Raw genomic sequence first — 14,201 nt, 5'->3', positions numbered from 1 at the left:
TCTGGGGGTGAATTATAGTCAAGAATCTTCCACTTCATGAGTGGAATTAAGACTCCCTTAGAGCTGTTTGAGAAGCTTGTTGTGGGTTCTTAGATGTTGCTCAAAGAGCGTTAACTTGATTAGGTATTTTTTTAGTGAGTTTATTTCTTATCTCATGCCAAAATTCTAATGTATGCGAGGGAGAGTTCAAAAATGGATATGAGGAATTGTTTTGTAGGAAATGGTTAGAGATATTATTAGGATATATATTAGGGGCATAATTGTCCTTAACTAAGAAGTTTGTTTGTGTACTGGTTGTAAAGGGGGTGTTGAGATGGGTAAAATTGAGAATTTTTTTTTGGGTGAGCATCAGGTCTCTCAAACTGCTGGAGTGTTGTATTTTTCCTTCCTTTATCAATGACTTGTTTATATTATTTTCTCCTCCAATGCCCAGTTTCTATTGAATTTCATTAGAGCAGTTTGATCTTGAGCATGCATTTAGAGTCTAGGAGAATGCTGCTGGAAATCAGAAATATTTTGGAAGATATGATGAGTGAATTTGCAACAAGGAAAATGAAACCAACTAAGGATATGAATTGATCCCTAAACTTGTGGGAGAGGAGCCTTTTTTTCGAGGTGCTAATTGAAAGCATCAATACTACTGATAAACACAAAGAGGATGCGGGCTGTGGCTCTTTCCACAAACATGTGTATATTGGGCTTGCTCCATATTTTGTTCCTTAAGAACTTCATGTAAAGAACACTAGAAGAACCCAAGGGCCAGGTAAATTTTTTGATATTCTAATTGAATCTCTCTCCCTGCTGATAGGGCACAAGGATTTTTTATTACTCAACAGGGTAAATTTTTGCCCCAGCAGATAATGACACCATTTCTGTATTGGCAGCACTATTGCCCTGATAAGGTCTGATTGAAATAAGCTATAGGATGCTGCTGTTGGGAGAGAGTGACACCAATACTTGTGCTTGATGCATCCGTTTTGATCACAAAAGGGCAAGAAAAATCAGGTTAAGTGTATATATAGGTTGGGTTGGGTTAAGAAATTTTTTTGGTCCACAATACATATCACATTAATAACTAAAATTTGATAGAAGTCAAACATCAAATATTCGCAAGTCACAATGCATCACCAATGCCTATTAGAAATGTCAAATGGTCTTAATTTTCATAACAATCTTAAAAGTAGGGTTGGGTTGTGAAGCATACTTTCTGGTTGGTCAGTTAGTCCGACAAAAAAAAGTTTAAACCTGCAGATTGAACTAAATTTTTGGTTTTCCAAAAATCCAACCCAACCAAAAAAAAAAAAAAAAAAAAAAAAAAAAAAAAAAGAAAGAAAGAAAGAAAAAGAACCCAACCCAAACTTGGTAGTCTGTGTTGTTCGGACTTTTGGGTCATATGATCTCTAATCATGTTAAGTAAGTACCGGAGGTATCACCCTTGCTTGTTTCAAGGCATTGAATGCCACGGTTTCCCCAAAAGGATATAAGACGAGATTCGACCACCTCCTACATATTTAATACTTTCTGCGACAAAAAAATTAAGAATACCCACCGCATTGGTAATTCCATCAATTACCCGTCGATCAAAAAAATAAGTTAATTCAGCTAATACTCTTATGCCCCCTTGGTAGTCCACATGAAGGAATCCCTTATGAGAAACTAATGTAAAGGACCTGCCATGATATCATAATTCAACACAAAACATTTGTAATAGCCCCTCAACCCCAAAAAACTCCTCACTTCTTTCACGGACCTTGGTATTGCCCAGTTGATCATGGCTCAAGTCTTTCCTTTATCAGCCTTGACCCCATTGGCAGATACTTTATTTAGTATTGGGTAAAGACATATTTCTTAACGTTGCTGAAGGACGCATTGTCCCTCAAAATGTTGAACACCACGCCCTGGTGTAAGGTGACTGGAAAAATCGGGGCTGTAGAATACGATGTCTTTAAAGAAGACTAATGTAGATCGTCTCCAAAAGGGTCGAAATACCTGGTTCATAAGGAATTGGAAAGTAGCGGGAATGTTGGTTTGCCCACAGTGGCCTTCTTGAGTCCTAAACATTGTTTTTGGTATATCTTGCTTGTTCATACATATTTGGTGATACCTCGATTTGAGGTCGAGCCTAGAGAACACCATGGATCCATAGAGCTCATCAAAGAGTTCTTATATGACTAGAATGGGAAAATTGTTGGGAATCGTCACTTGGTTTAAAGCTTTGTAATCAACATAGAACCTCCATCCACCATCCTTCTTATTGACCAACAGACAAGGGGCTTACATCTCTCTATCTCTAACTTTTGCACGTGTATACTTGTAGGGTCAGACATTTACCGGTTGTTGCCCTTCTACCAACACAATTTGATGGTCAGCATTCCTTTTAGGTGGTAACCTTGTTGGCAGTTGAAAGACATGTAGATTATTACAAAAGTTTTTGTATCTCATTGGGCAACTATCATTGCTTTTTCTCTTTTGCCCTTGTTCTTCCATTGATAGAACTTGCAACTCAAATAGAAAACCTCGGTCGCGCTTTGACCACAATTTCGTTAACATCTTTAACAATACTTCAACCTTTGTTAATGATGGGTCCCTTCTAATTGTAACTTTATTGGTCCTTACTTTGAGGGCCATTGTCAAGTTTGTCCAATTCACTCCCATGAATCTCTTTGTTCTCAGCTATTGCAACCCCAAAATTACACCGATTCCCCTTAGGTCCAAGGGTAAGAAATCCTCTTGGATAGTTAACTCCGGTAAGTGTACCATGACATCTTGACAAATGCCCTTGCCCTTCACAGCAATGTCGTTCCAGTCACAATGTCGAAGTTCGTAGTTTCAGTCTTTGGAAGTTCCCGTTCATCAACCAATCGGTGTGAGATGAAATTATGGGCAGTGCCACAATCGATCAAAACCATCACATCTTTGTTACCCACCTTTCCTCGCACTTTCATTGTTCCTGGTGCGAAAAAACCGATGGCTGATTTCAAATCAAACTCAACTATATCACCCACCGTTTATGCTTCGGCTTCTGCAGTTTTCTACTCGTTTTCGAATGATTCTTCCTATCTGAGTTCAACCTCCCCAAACTCACTATTAATTGAACTTGTAGCTCTCATACCTTACGTTTTTACAATGGTGATTCATTGTATATTTCTCGTTGCACCTTAAGTACAATCCCTTTTCTCTTTAGCTTGGAACTTAGTGTCTGATAACCTTCGTAAGCTGCTCTTTGCTATTAGGGATCCCTTTTCTAAGGATTGTAATAGACCGAGTTGGTTCAAAGGTGTGGTTCACTAGTTTGGTTATACTCGACCTTGTATTCATACAAATGTTATTGTGGCCTGTTTTGCCAACCACTTGGGGCCGGGCCTATGGTTCCCTTTGCCATTTTAATTGCCAAATCACGATCCTCTATTAGATGGGTCTACTTCATAATATCCTCGAGCCCAACTGGCTGTCGACTCACAACCACTGCCATAATTGTTGGGTTCAATCGCAAGCAGGTCCTTCAGTAACGACGGTGAATAGGTTTTGAACCTTGCTCAATATTCTGCTATTATTCATTCTTGCTCAATAGCTAGTAATCAAGCACATAGGCTACCTTCCCGTGATGGATGGAATATCGCAAACAAGTTGGTCTTCAAATCTTCCCACGAGGAGATTTTCTTTAGCCTATTGTATTGAAAATTGTTAGAATAAAAAAACAGCAAGTTCTCACAGAGTTGGTTCTCTCCTTCTAGACAACATTGTCCACAAAAAATCCCCCCCTTCTCACTATAAACCTAAACTACCCCCTGCATAAACCTCCCACACTCCTCCATTTCCATACGTGCTCGATCCCAAAAGGTCCCCACCCTAGCTTTTTTTTTTTCCCATCCCTCTATCCCCTCTTTACCCTTTCTAGAATAAACTTTTAAGTTGAGGGTTAATCTTGATAGAAGTATAACTATTGGAATGGATTTATTTTTTCTTTTTATTTTCTAAAATTAGAAACTTTATTTCGTTAAATAAAAAATTGTGTAGTCTTGAAGCAGAAGGTGGGTCTTTTTTTCAGATCCAAAAGTTGTAACAGCTGGGGAACCCAAACCTTCATATTTGTAGTCTAGGTTTTGAGATTTTAGGAATTATTACAATAACAACGCTTGGTAACTGCTTAACTAAGTTAAGTGACAATACTAAACTTAAACTAATTGATTAATGTAGTTGCTAGTTAAGATAATTACAAAGATATCCCTTACATCATTCTTCTTTCCTTGAAAATTTGATTTGCTTTTAATTTTAACTTGTAGTGTGACCTTTCATTATGTTCAACCTAACTTCCAGTCATTTTTTGAGTTTTCAGATACATGAGATTCTGAGGTGGACAAGTGGACTTGCGGAGCATGAGATGGGGCTCTTTAGTGCCGAATGGAATAAACCATTTAGGTACAATTGTACTATATCTCCATCAAGGTCCATGTTAGCATCCCAAGCGGACCTGCATATAGACTTCAACATTATTCCAGCTACACATTCTGGAAAACCTTCTTCCTTATCCAACATATTTAGAAAATTGCTTGTGCTTCAGGATATTGTTACGATGGTATCTTCGTGTCTTCATGATGAATACTATAAGAGTAATCTCTTTTACAGCACTTTGGGTTCTATCTGTGCCATCCCTGATTGTATATTAAGAAAATTGCGGGAATTTCTTATGTTTATTTCACTTGATTGCACAAAACTTGAACTTCTAGGAGAGGGGAATAGTAAGTCCTTGCCTAGTAAATCAACAGAGAATCTAGGTGCTTCCCGTCGAAGGAAAAAGGGAAAGAGCCGGAAATCACAGAATCCTGTGCCGAAGGCATGTGTAGGTGATTTATCATGCAATAAATTTCATAAGGTAATTTTGTTTTGAAGTGTAAGAAATATTATATTATGGACTTATCTGCTTGATTTGAATTTAACCAATTGATGTAGCCTCAGGATTTTGACAAGGAGTGTGCTCATAAAGGGAGAGAAGATACGATGGAATCCACAATGCCTATTTTGTCCAAGGGAAATGATAGTTGCAGAGAAATGTCAGCAGATGTATCGAAAACGGTTGATTTGGCTTTTGTTTATTTATTTGTTATTTAATGAGTTTTTATTTGTATTATATATCTAAGTACTGGCTTGAATGCATTGTAACCAGTTGCCTGTCAACAGGTACATGACCATATAATGAGTGTTGGAAAAAATCAAGGTACTACAAGGAAGAAGAAAAAACACAAAAGTAAAAACTTTGGTGGGAACAACAGATTAGTTGAAATAATACCTTCTGAAGGGCCAACCGCTAAATTCTCCTCTCCATCTTTTAGTTCTCAGGATCAGGTAGCAGAGTTGGATAACATGTTCAGAAAACCTTTCATTTCAAATATCAAGAATGATAGTTCAAATAATTATGACAGTTTAACTTCAAACTCAAGTCCTATAGTTCCCTCTAGTGAGCCTAATCGAGAGTATAACAGTAACCAAAATGTTGAAGTACATGAAATTTCTGGGCTAACGGAATCTGTCTGTCACGTTGGTCCTCGAGAATCTCAGTTCCCAAAAGGAATAATTGAAAATGAATGCGTATCATCTGCATTAGTTCCTTCTCATTTGCCTTCATTGGAGCTAAAGAATATTGTCAAAAGTGATGTCAATGTGAATGGCTCTGTGCGATCTTGTGAATTACGAGAAAAATCATCTTTGTTAGATAAACTTCCGAGAACTTTTGATATACAGGAGAAATCATGCCCATCTCGAGATCAATTTAGTGGTGACATTTGTAATACTAGGACCTTGAATTCTTCGTTCAATTCACATCTCCCGCCTGCTACTGATAGATTACATTTAGATGCTGGTCATAATTGGCACAATCATTTCCGTCGGTCTTTCACACCTGCAATGCATCAACCAAGAAGTTCTTCGGTTAAAGGTGGTTGCAATCCAATTCTGACTCGACCACTGTTAATGAGTCTAGATTGGCCCCCTGTCTTACGAAGTGCTTCTGGCTTGGCTTCAACAATGACGTCAAATCATGATTTTGGGTTTCTTCCTAGGAGACAATCTACTTTTCGGCAGGGGTTCCCTACTAACAGCAATCAGATTAGTACGGAAGATGAAAAGTACTCTGGTAATCTCACTGATTTTCCTGATTTGTCAAATAATCAGGACCTAGCAGATGAGTGTGATGGAAACTGGATATCGGAGGAAGAATTGGAAATGCATGCAGTTTCTGGGTTAGACTACAATCAGTATTTCGGTGGTGGTGTTATGTACTGGAATCCTTCTGATCACCATGGGACAGGGTTTTCTCGACCTCCTTCTCTTAGTTCTGATGATAGCTCATGGGCTTGGCGTGAAGCTGACATGAATCGGACTGTTGATGATATGGTTGCTTTCTCTTCTTCTTACAGTAATGGATTGGCATCCCCAACTGCTACGTCATTCTGTTCTCCTTTTGATCCACTGGGATCTGGAAAACAGGCGCTTGGTTATGTGGTGCAAGGACCTGATCTACCCACCAACATGCTTCATTCCTCACTGACTATGAATGATTCGGTGACAGAGGAGGATGCTCCTAGATCTTTGGCAAATTTGCCTAGTGATGTTGAAGGGAAGACAGGAGACTCACATCCATTTCCAATGTTGCCGCCTATTGTTATTCCAAATATGTCAAGGGAAAGATCAAGATCTGAGTTCTGCCATGGTTTTGACCATAAAAGCCCATGCATCCCTCCCACTAGGAGAGAGCAATCTCGAGTAAAGCGACCACCATCTCCTGTAGTTCTTTGTGTTCCACGGGCACCAATACCACCTCCACCTTCTCCTGTAAGCGACTCCAGGAAGCACAGGGGATTTCCTACTGTTAGATCTGGTAGCTCAAGTCCAAGGCATTGGGGTGTAAAGGGTTGGTATCCTGATGGAACTAATTTGGAAGAAGCATGCTTACATATTGACGGTGCTGAAGTTGTCTGGCCTACTTGGAGAAATAAAAGTAATTCTAATTGCTCGACAGTTCAACCTTTATCATTAATAGCAATGTCCCAGATAGCTCTCGATCAGGAGCATGTGAGTATGCAACCACAATCCAAATATTTGAGCTATTTACTGGGTCTAAAATTTCCTTACGATTAATTTCTTTTGCAGCCAGATGTTGCGTTTCCTCTCTTTCCCCCAACAACAAGCTGTCCTGTAAAAAAGGAATCTCTTTCTTTGATGCATAGCCGCCTAAATGATGAGATCAACTCTTTCTGCAAGCACGTAAGCGCTCTCATTGTTGCTAGTGTTTTGTATTTCCTAATTGGAATTTATGCAAGTGAATGTTGTCACTGATCAACACTATTCATGGGATATGTGTCAAATGGGTATACAAGGTTGCTGCAGAAAACATGACTAAGAAGCCTTACATCACATGGGCTGTTAAACGGGTCACGCGGTCCCTTCAAGTCTTATGGCCCAGGTCCAGGACAAACATTTTTGGTTCAAATGCAACAGGTTTATCCCTTCCCACGAGTGATGTGGACCTTGTGGTTTGTCTGCCTCCAGTGAGAAATCTGGTAAGTGCATCACTTCAGTTGCATCCATCACGCCTCTTTTCTGCTTTTTTGCTTATATCAAGCCTTGCTGTTGTTATCTTTTAGGAACCTATTAAGGAAGCTGGGATCCTAGAGGGGCGTAATGGTATTAAAGAAACCTGCCTTCAGGTATGTTTATTCATCATATCTCAAGGAATTGAATATGAGATTGCATCTCGTAACTGTTTATTCTTATCTGAAGGAAAGGATGAATTTGTATTGTTCAAAAAAAAAAAAAAAAAAAAAAAAAAAAAAAAGAAATCAGTTTTTTATTATAGTATAAGTGAATCCAATCTTAGTTATTCGTAAAAATTAGTAGCATCAGCATGATGGAGATCGATTCCTCTTGTTGCATTGGGGTTTCTAATACCCTAGAGCTGTCCAATTTTTCCTTTGTTTATTTAGATAAGTTCATGAGGTTTTTTGTTCTCTTCGTGACGTGAGGTTTGATTGACCCTAGTTTTGTTGCAGTTTCTTGTAATTTTTATTCTTCTTTATCGTATCTGTTTCTTATCAGATGAACAGAAGGAAGTCAGTTGTCTTATTATCTAAAACATGTTAAAATACCATGATGAATAGATTCGACTAATGAAGTAAAGGATGATAAAGTGTTATGTTAATTTGTTCTCTCAAAATAAGTTCTGAAGGAATCTCTGCATTTCTTGAAATATATGCCAATGATGCCTAAAAATCAGAAAAGAACAATAAGAATGAAAGAAAAGAAACGGAGCTTCTTTCTTTTCATCTCTTATTTAGAGAATTCTTGACAGGGCACTAGTAAAGTGTATTCTTTCTTTTTGAACAAGAGACAAATTTTGCGTTATAAATGAAAAGTTAGAAAAATGTTCAAGTATACAAGTGAAAAGAAAACCAAACAAAAAGAAAAAAAAAAGGGAAAAGAAAAGAAAAAAAGTATTATCCAAATAATACGTGGGCCAAAAAATAAAGAGTTAAAGAACAAAATATCTATGAAGAAACCAACCACCAACGAACCAAAACTACCAAGACTACTCCCACCAATCTGCAAATCTGCTGACCAGAAGAAAAAACAACCAGAAACCAAATTTGGAAAGTGAATTAATTCCTACTGCACAACCTAAAAAAAAAAAAAAAAGAAAAAAGAAAAAAAGAAAAAAAAGAAAAAGAAAAGAACCCTATCAGGCTAGATTAGCTTAAAAAACTGAGATGATTAGCAACTCCTCGAATTCCGTAAGACATAAAAAGTAGACTTCCTGGATAAAGGTATAGTTCAAAATTTGGATAGAGAGAAAACGGAGGAACCCTTTCACGAACTTCTAACCAATTAAAGAAAGACTCCAGAGAGACAAGGCAAGTTAGATATGATTATAAATAGTATATATAGAAGTATTAAGTGCAATGCTAACAAATACAATTGGTTTAAAAGTTAGAGCAAAATCCTATTGTCTAATTCAAGGAAATATTCTGTCGTTGAGACATGAGTGGTCAAGAAAATATGATATTAAAGGAAGTTAAAGTTAATCTCCCTTTCCCATCCGCATATTTTTATTTATTTGTTAAGTACCAGTTATTCGCTTGATGTGATCTGCAATGCATTTGATATGCATTTAATCAAATGTGTGCAAATGGTGATAAAATGTGGCATGCATTGAAACAAAAAGAGATATGCATTGAAACAAAAAGGCTCACAGAATATCACTCGTTAAATGCCTTAGGAAAATGCTAAGAAGATTCACAAGGAATGCCTTAGCGAACCGTTGCATCTTTTCATATTTCAACGGCCTTCATAATTGGGGTTTATTGGTTGTTAGAATATTTGGTGAAGATGTTCAACTTGATTTTTAATTAAGGCTTTTTCCGCTTCTAGTCTTTTTTCAAGAAGTTATTTTAGGTGCCTTGATTATTGGGAATATCTGATTGTTTCTAAGGCAACATTTCTTAAGGTTTTCTCGTTGTTTTCAAGGCAACATTATTATTGCTTTGGGTTCATGATAGTATTAATTTCGGTCCTTGGAACTAGCAGAATTTTCTATCGAATTTTTCATTGACCCTTCATTATCTTCATCGCCGTTGGACTTAAGGAATAGTTTCTATTGTTGCCTTGCTTAAATAGTTCCTGGTGGGAGCTCTATTAATGGAGATTATTTGGAAAATTACTCATTTATTAGGCCCCTTGCATGAAGAGTTGCTAGTGGTTAAGAAACATTTAATGCATCGATGGCTGGGTTCTTTGGAGTTGATTCATTTAATTCTGTTAGGTTGGATTGTGGTGGTTAAAGTCCTTTATTGGTGTTTCTTTGCATGGCTCTTCATCTTATTTATGATTTCTCAAATTCCTATGTTGTATTTGAGGAGCAAGTTGTCTTTTTTAGGATTTTGATCGATATGGTTAGAAGATTCTGCATTGACAATTTGTTTGGGAAGAAATCAAAGGATTTTCAACTACGAGAATCCTCTTTGGTCAGATCTGTTCGTTTTGGCCCGTTTGAAGGCCTCTTCTTTGTGTGCTTTCATCAATCTCTTTGCTGGACAATATATCCAAGATTCATGTCACATTTGACATGCTTTTATTTTTCCTTTGTAATCTTTTTATTTTCCTTTTTCTCAGTCCCTTGTAGAGTTATTAACTTTGGAGCATTGGTCTCTTTTCACTTAATCAATGAAATCTTTTGTTTTTTTTTGTTAGGAAAAAAAAAAAAAAACTGAATTTCCTTCTTATCACCTCTATTCCTAGAAAGTATTTTCACATTCTCAAATCTTTTTGTATGAAATTGACTTCAAAGAAAGGTTTTGAGTGATTGAATGCTTGATGTGTCATCACTAGTTAACTCGATAAGTTTGTGTAGCTTTAGCTACAAGATGAGCTTTCAACCGGCTACAAATCCATCGAAATTGACTTTGGCTTTAAATACTGTGTCGGAAGAGAAATTAAATCCCAAATACAGTTGTCATCTAAGGCAGACATCTCTTCTACCATTGAAATACATCTACCCGGATGAGACAAAGCTTCATGAGTAGTCTTAGGAACAAATACAGGCTGTAGGGGTGCTATGAATGAACAGGTAAAAGAAGACCAATGGTTATATGAATCAAAATAGGAGATAGGATAAGTGCACTGACGTTTTCCGTTATAAAGAGCAATAGGATGATCATTGCTTGTTTCAGGATCCAAGGACGAAGAAGCCTCTAGTAGAGAGCATGTAACTGAAGGGGGAGGCTGAAGCGAACAAACCTGAGTGATAGGTGGGTGAGAAAAACATGTACAACTGGAAGTGAATCATTAGAGGAACACAAAAGGAGAGTATTGTAGATAAGAAAATGATCTTCCTCTTTATCCAACCCATGACTCTTCACACTGAAATAAAAGATGACCCAAATGACAACGTTCTCAAAAGAAAAAGACACTTTAGAGCATGTCATGACAATGGATATTTTTGGTTCAAAGACGTAGAAGACCTCAAGATTCACTCCTTTTCCAATATTCTTTGTCATAAGATCCTAAATAAACTAAATAGCCAGGAAAGAACAAAACACAACAATGTAGATTGAGTGAGTTTACCAACAAAAATCAAGTTAAATGAGAATGGTTGGTAAAATTTAAAACAGAGGACAAATGAAAGTGAGCTGGTAAGATTGATACTGTCTGATCTAAAACAGGAGAGATGGTTTCATTTGCTATAGTAACAATAGGTGAAGATTTAAATGGAAAATTATTTGAGAATAAATTAAAATTACTTGTCATGCGATCGGAAGTGCCTATTTCAAGGAGGAGGCAAGAAAAAATTTAGGTATGTAACTTGTATCGGTGATGACAATAGTAGGAGAAGATGATTATGTCATAATTTTGTAGACTCAGTCAAAATTGTACCATATTTGTTAGGGTTGTTAAATATACGGGCAACATGTGCAGATTGGAACTTTTTGCCCTTATTCAACAATTGGTAACATTCACGTTTTATACATCCTAACTTTTAACAATTGTGATAAACAATATCCCTTGTTTTCTCTTCATCATGGTAATGGACTGTCTCAGTCGCCTACTGACAAAGGCAGAATACGAAGGGCAGATCAAAGGTTTTCAGATTGGTAATGAAGGCTTGAGCATAACCCACCTTCGGTTCGCAGATTACACAATCCTCTTTTCTGATTTGGTGAATGCCTCTTCCATAAAAAAAACATGATTGAGACGGTAAAAACCTTCGAAGGATTCTCTGGACAAAATATCAATCTCCAAAAAACCAAAAAAACAGAGATCATAGGTCAATATTAGCACAGAGATCATTGAAGAATTTGCTAGCATATATGGTTGTAAAAAGGGAGAATGGCCAAATATGTACTTTAGGAGGACTACCTCTAAAAGGAAATCACAAATCCTTTTTCTTCTGGAAGATTATTATTGAGAAAATAGAAAGAAGGTTGTCAACATGGTCATCACGTTATACTTCAAAAGGTGGAAGACTTATCCTAATACAAGCCACATTATCCAACCTCCCTACCTACTATATGTCTCTATTTGAAATGCCACAAAAAGTGCCCGCGGATATAGAAAGACTTTTCAGAAATTACTTGTGGAAAGATAGCGCACACCTTGTTCGTTGGAATATTATAAACCTCCCAACAGAAAAGGGAGGTCTCGGTCTTCTCTCGATAAGGAAGAAGAACACAGCTCTCCTCGCCAAATGGATATGGAGATATCATTATGAAGAAAAGGCCTTATGGCGAAATCTTATAAAGGCTAAATATACTCCTACATCAAACAAAGATCACCTCCCTCCCTCTTCTACAAAAGGGCCTTGGAAGTACATAAAGAAACATGAAAATCTCATCACCCACCGAACTCGCCATAAGGTGGGGAATGGGGGAAGCACATCATTCTGGACCAACCCATGGATTGAAAACACCACGCTAGCTTTGAAGTATCCACTTTTGTACAGGCTTTCTCACAACAAAAAAGCCACGATTAAAGAAACGTGGAATGTTGTCAACAAATTTTGGGACTTGAAGCTTGGTAGGAATCTAAAGGATAATGAAGCAACAGAGTGGGCTGAATTAAGCCTTGACCTTGCCCATGTGGTATTGTCAAACAAAGAAGACTCACTAAGTTGTCTCCCCAGCGATGACAGGGTCTTTTCTACAAAATCCTTGATGATGGACATGGGGGAAAAAGTAGAAGGAATAAATCCCACGCTAGCAAAGACAATATGGAAAGGACATCAACCTAAAAAGGTGAAGTTCTTCCTTTGGGAAATAGCGCATAAAGCCATCACCACAAGTGAAAATCTTAAAAAAAAATGCCCTACATCACTCTCTCTCCAAATTGGTGTCTACTATGCAAGAAAGCAAACGAATCACAAAGTCACTTGTTTATGCAATGCACATACACTCAAAATTTCTGGACAACGATTCTTAATATATTTGGATGACATCTCACATTTCCTAGGGAGGTAAAGGATTTTTTTGGATATGGCCTTAACGTACCACCCTTTCAAGAACGCAAAAGCCCTATTATGGAAAAACCTCATCATGGCTTTCTTTTGGAACCTGTGGAAAGAAAGAAATCAGAGGATATTTGCAGAAACGACACAGACCTACACAAAACTTTTCGACAATGTTGTTTACCAAGCTATATCTTGGTGTAAACTGTCTAATATTTTTACTTCCTATAGTTATACCTCCCTCATTGCAAATTGGGAAGGTCTTTTGTAAACATCATGGATTCTACATCCCTCTTGTAAATTTCACTCATCAATGAAATTCTCTTAAAAAAAAAAAAAAAAAAAAAAAAGATATATATATATATATATATATATATATCCCTTGAATTTAATTTTTGAGTGTTAGGATTGCCTCTAGATGTGGTCAATCCTTCCCCTCTATGGTCTCTAGACTCATTTTTTTGTCCAACCAAAACACTATCAGACTTAGATGACAAGATTGCTCGAGACTTCTTTGTACGAAGTATTCGAGTATAGTGCCAATGATGAGATGTCTGAGATACAATAGACTTGACTTTTGACTGTATCATATTTAGAGGCAAGACCAAATAAAAAAACCATAATAAACAATGGCTCACGTTAGGTAGTCTGAACTTTTACAATAGTACTATCTAGCTGCCGAACATTAATTCGGGATATGTTCTCTTGCACTCCATAAAATAACTCATTAGAGATTCTCACCTTGATCCGGTCAAAACAGAGTGTTAACATGCACCAAACAATCTAATAATGTTTCCCTTTTTGGTCTGAAGAGATTTCAAGCATTTTTATAGCTCTTTGTCAGACTCACAATGATTAATTAGTCTAATTATCTTCCTCTCAATTAAATTATTTCTCTGTAGAATAATCCTAAGACACAGAAATCCAATGATAAACAAACGATTCCTAAACTCCAAACCTTAAGTTTACAAAAACCTACTTAACCTAAAGCCCTGATACCATGTATACACTAAAGGTTGAGAGAATCAAAATACTCTATTCTATTTACTAAAGATGCTAATATACATTTGTACAAGGATAAAGATAACAAAACTAATTTATTTACAAAAATGTAATTATACTAATGTAATAACCATAACACAATTTATAAAGATGCGTTTGGATTGGTTGCAGAAGCTGCTCAACTGTAGCTTTACGACAAAGAAGTGCATTC

General features: G+C 37.0%; 2 protein-coding genes across 21 annotated transcripts in view; one reads left to right on the top strand and one right to left on the bottom strand.

The window, feature by feature from the left end:
• LOC111800741 (uncharacterized) overlaps nucleotides 1-14,201 on the top strand; it is a 34,796-nt gene that overhangs the window by 1,475 nt on the left and 19,120 nt on the right. For 17 of the 20 annotated variants that reach the window (XR_015422221.1, XR_015422223.1, XR_015422220.1 and 14 more), the window contains exons 2-7: nucleotides 4,337-4,873; nucleotides 4,951-5,073; nucleotides 5,179-7,068; nucleotides 7,147-7,260; nucleotides 7,374-7,556; nucleotides 7,641-7,703. Coding sequence is in view for 1 of the 20 variants with exons in the window: in XM_087126235.1 (XP_086982361.1) it covers nucleotides 4,337-4,873; nucleotides 4,951-5,073; nucleotides 5,179-7,068; nucleotides 7,147-7,260; nucleotides 7,374-7,556; nucleotides 7,641-7,703 (2,910 nt within the window). In the remaining 19 variants the exon portion in view is untranslated. The remainder of the gene's footprint in view (nucleotides 1-4,336; nucleotides 4,874-4,950; nucleotides 5,074-5,178; nucleotides 7,069-7,146; nucleotides 7,261-7,373; nucleotides 7,557-7,640; nucleotides 7,704-14,201) is intronic. The other 3 variants (XR_015422217.1, XR_015422215.1, XR_015422216.1) reach the window with 3 other exon arrangements.
• On the bottom strand, nucleotides 1,328-3,716 carry LOC147791386 (Eukaryotic aspartyl protease family protein). The gene is given in 3 exon segments (XM_087126085.1): nucleotides 1,328-2,804; nucleotides 2,807-3,010; nucleotides 3,349-3,716. Coding segments are annotated over 3 exon segments (813 nt in total). The 5' UTR covers nucleotides 3,473-3,716; the 3' UTR covers nucleotides 1,328-2,319.

Source organism: Cucurbita pepo, chromosome 8 (genome assembly GCF_057944985.1).
Source record: "Cucurbita pepo subsp. pepo isolate OVF chromosome 8, ASM5794498v1, whole genome shotgun sequence".
Lineage (NCBI taxonomy): Eukaryota > Viridiplantae > Streptophyta > Magnoliopsida > Cucurbitales > Cucurbitaceae > Cucurbita > Cucurbita pepo.
Note: the sequence above shows the minus strand (reverse complement) of the source record. Positions and strands in the feature narration are given on the sequence as shown.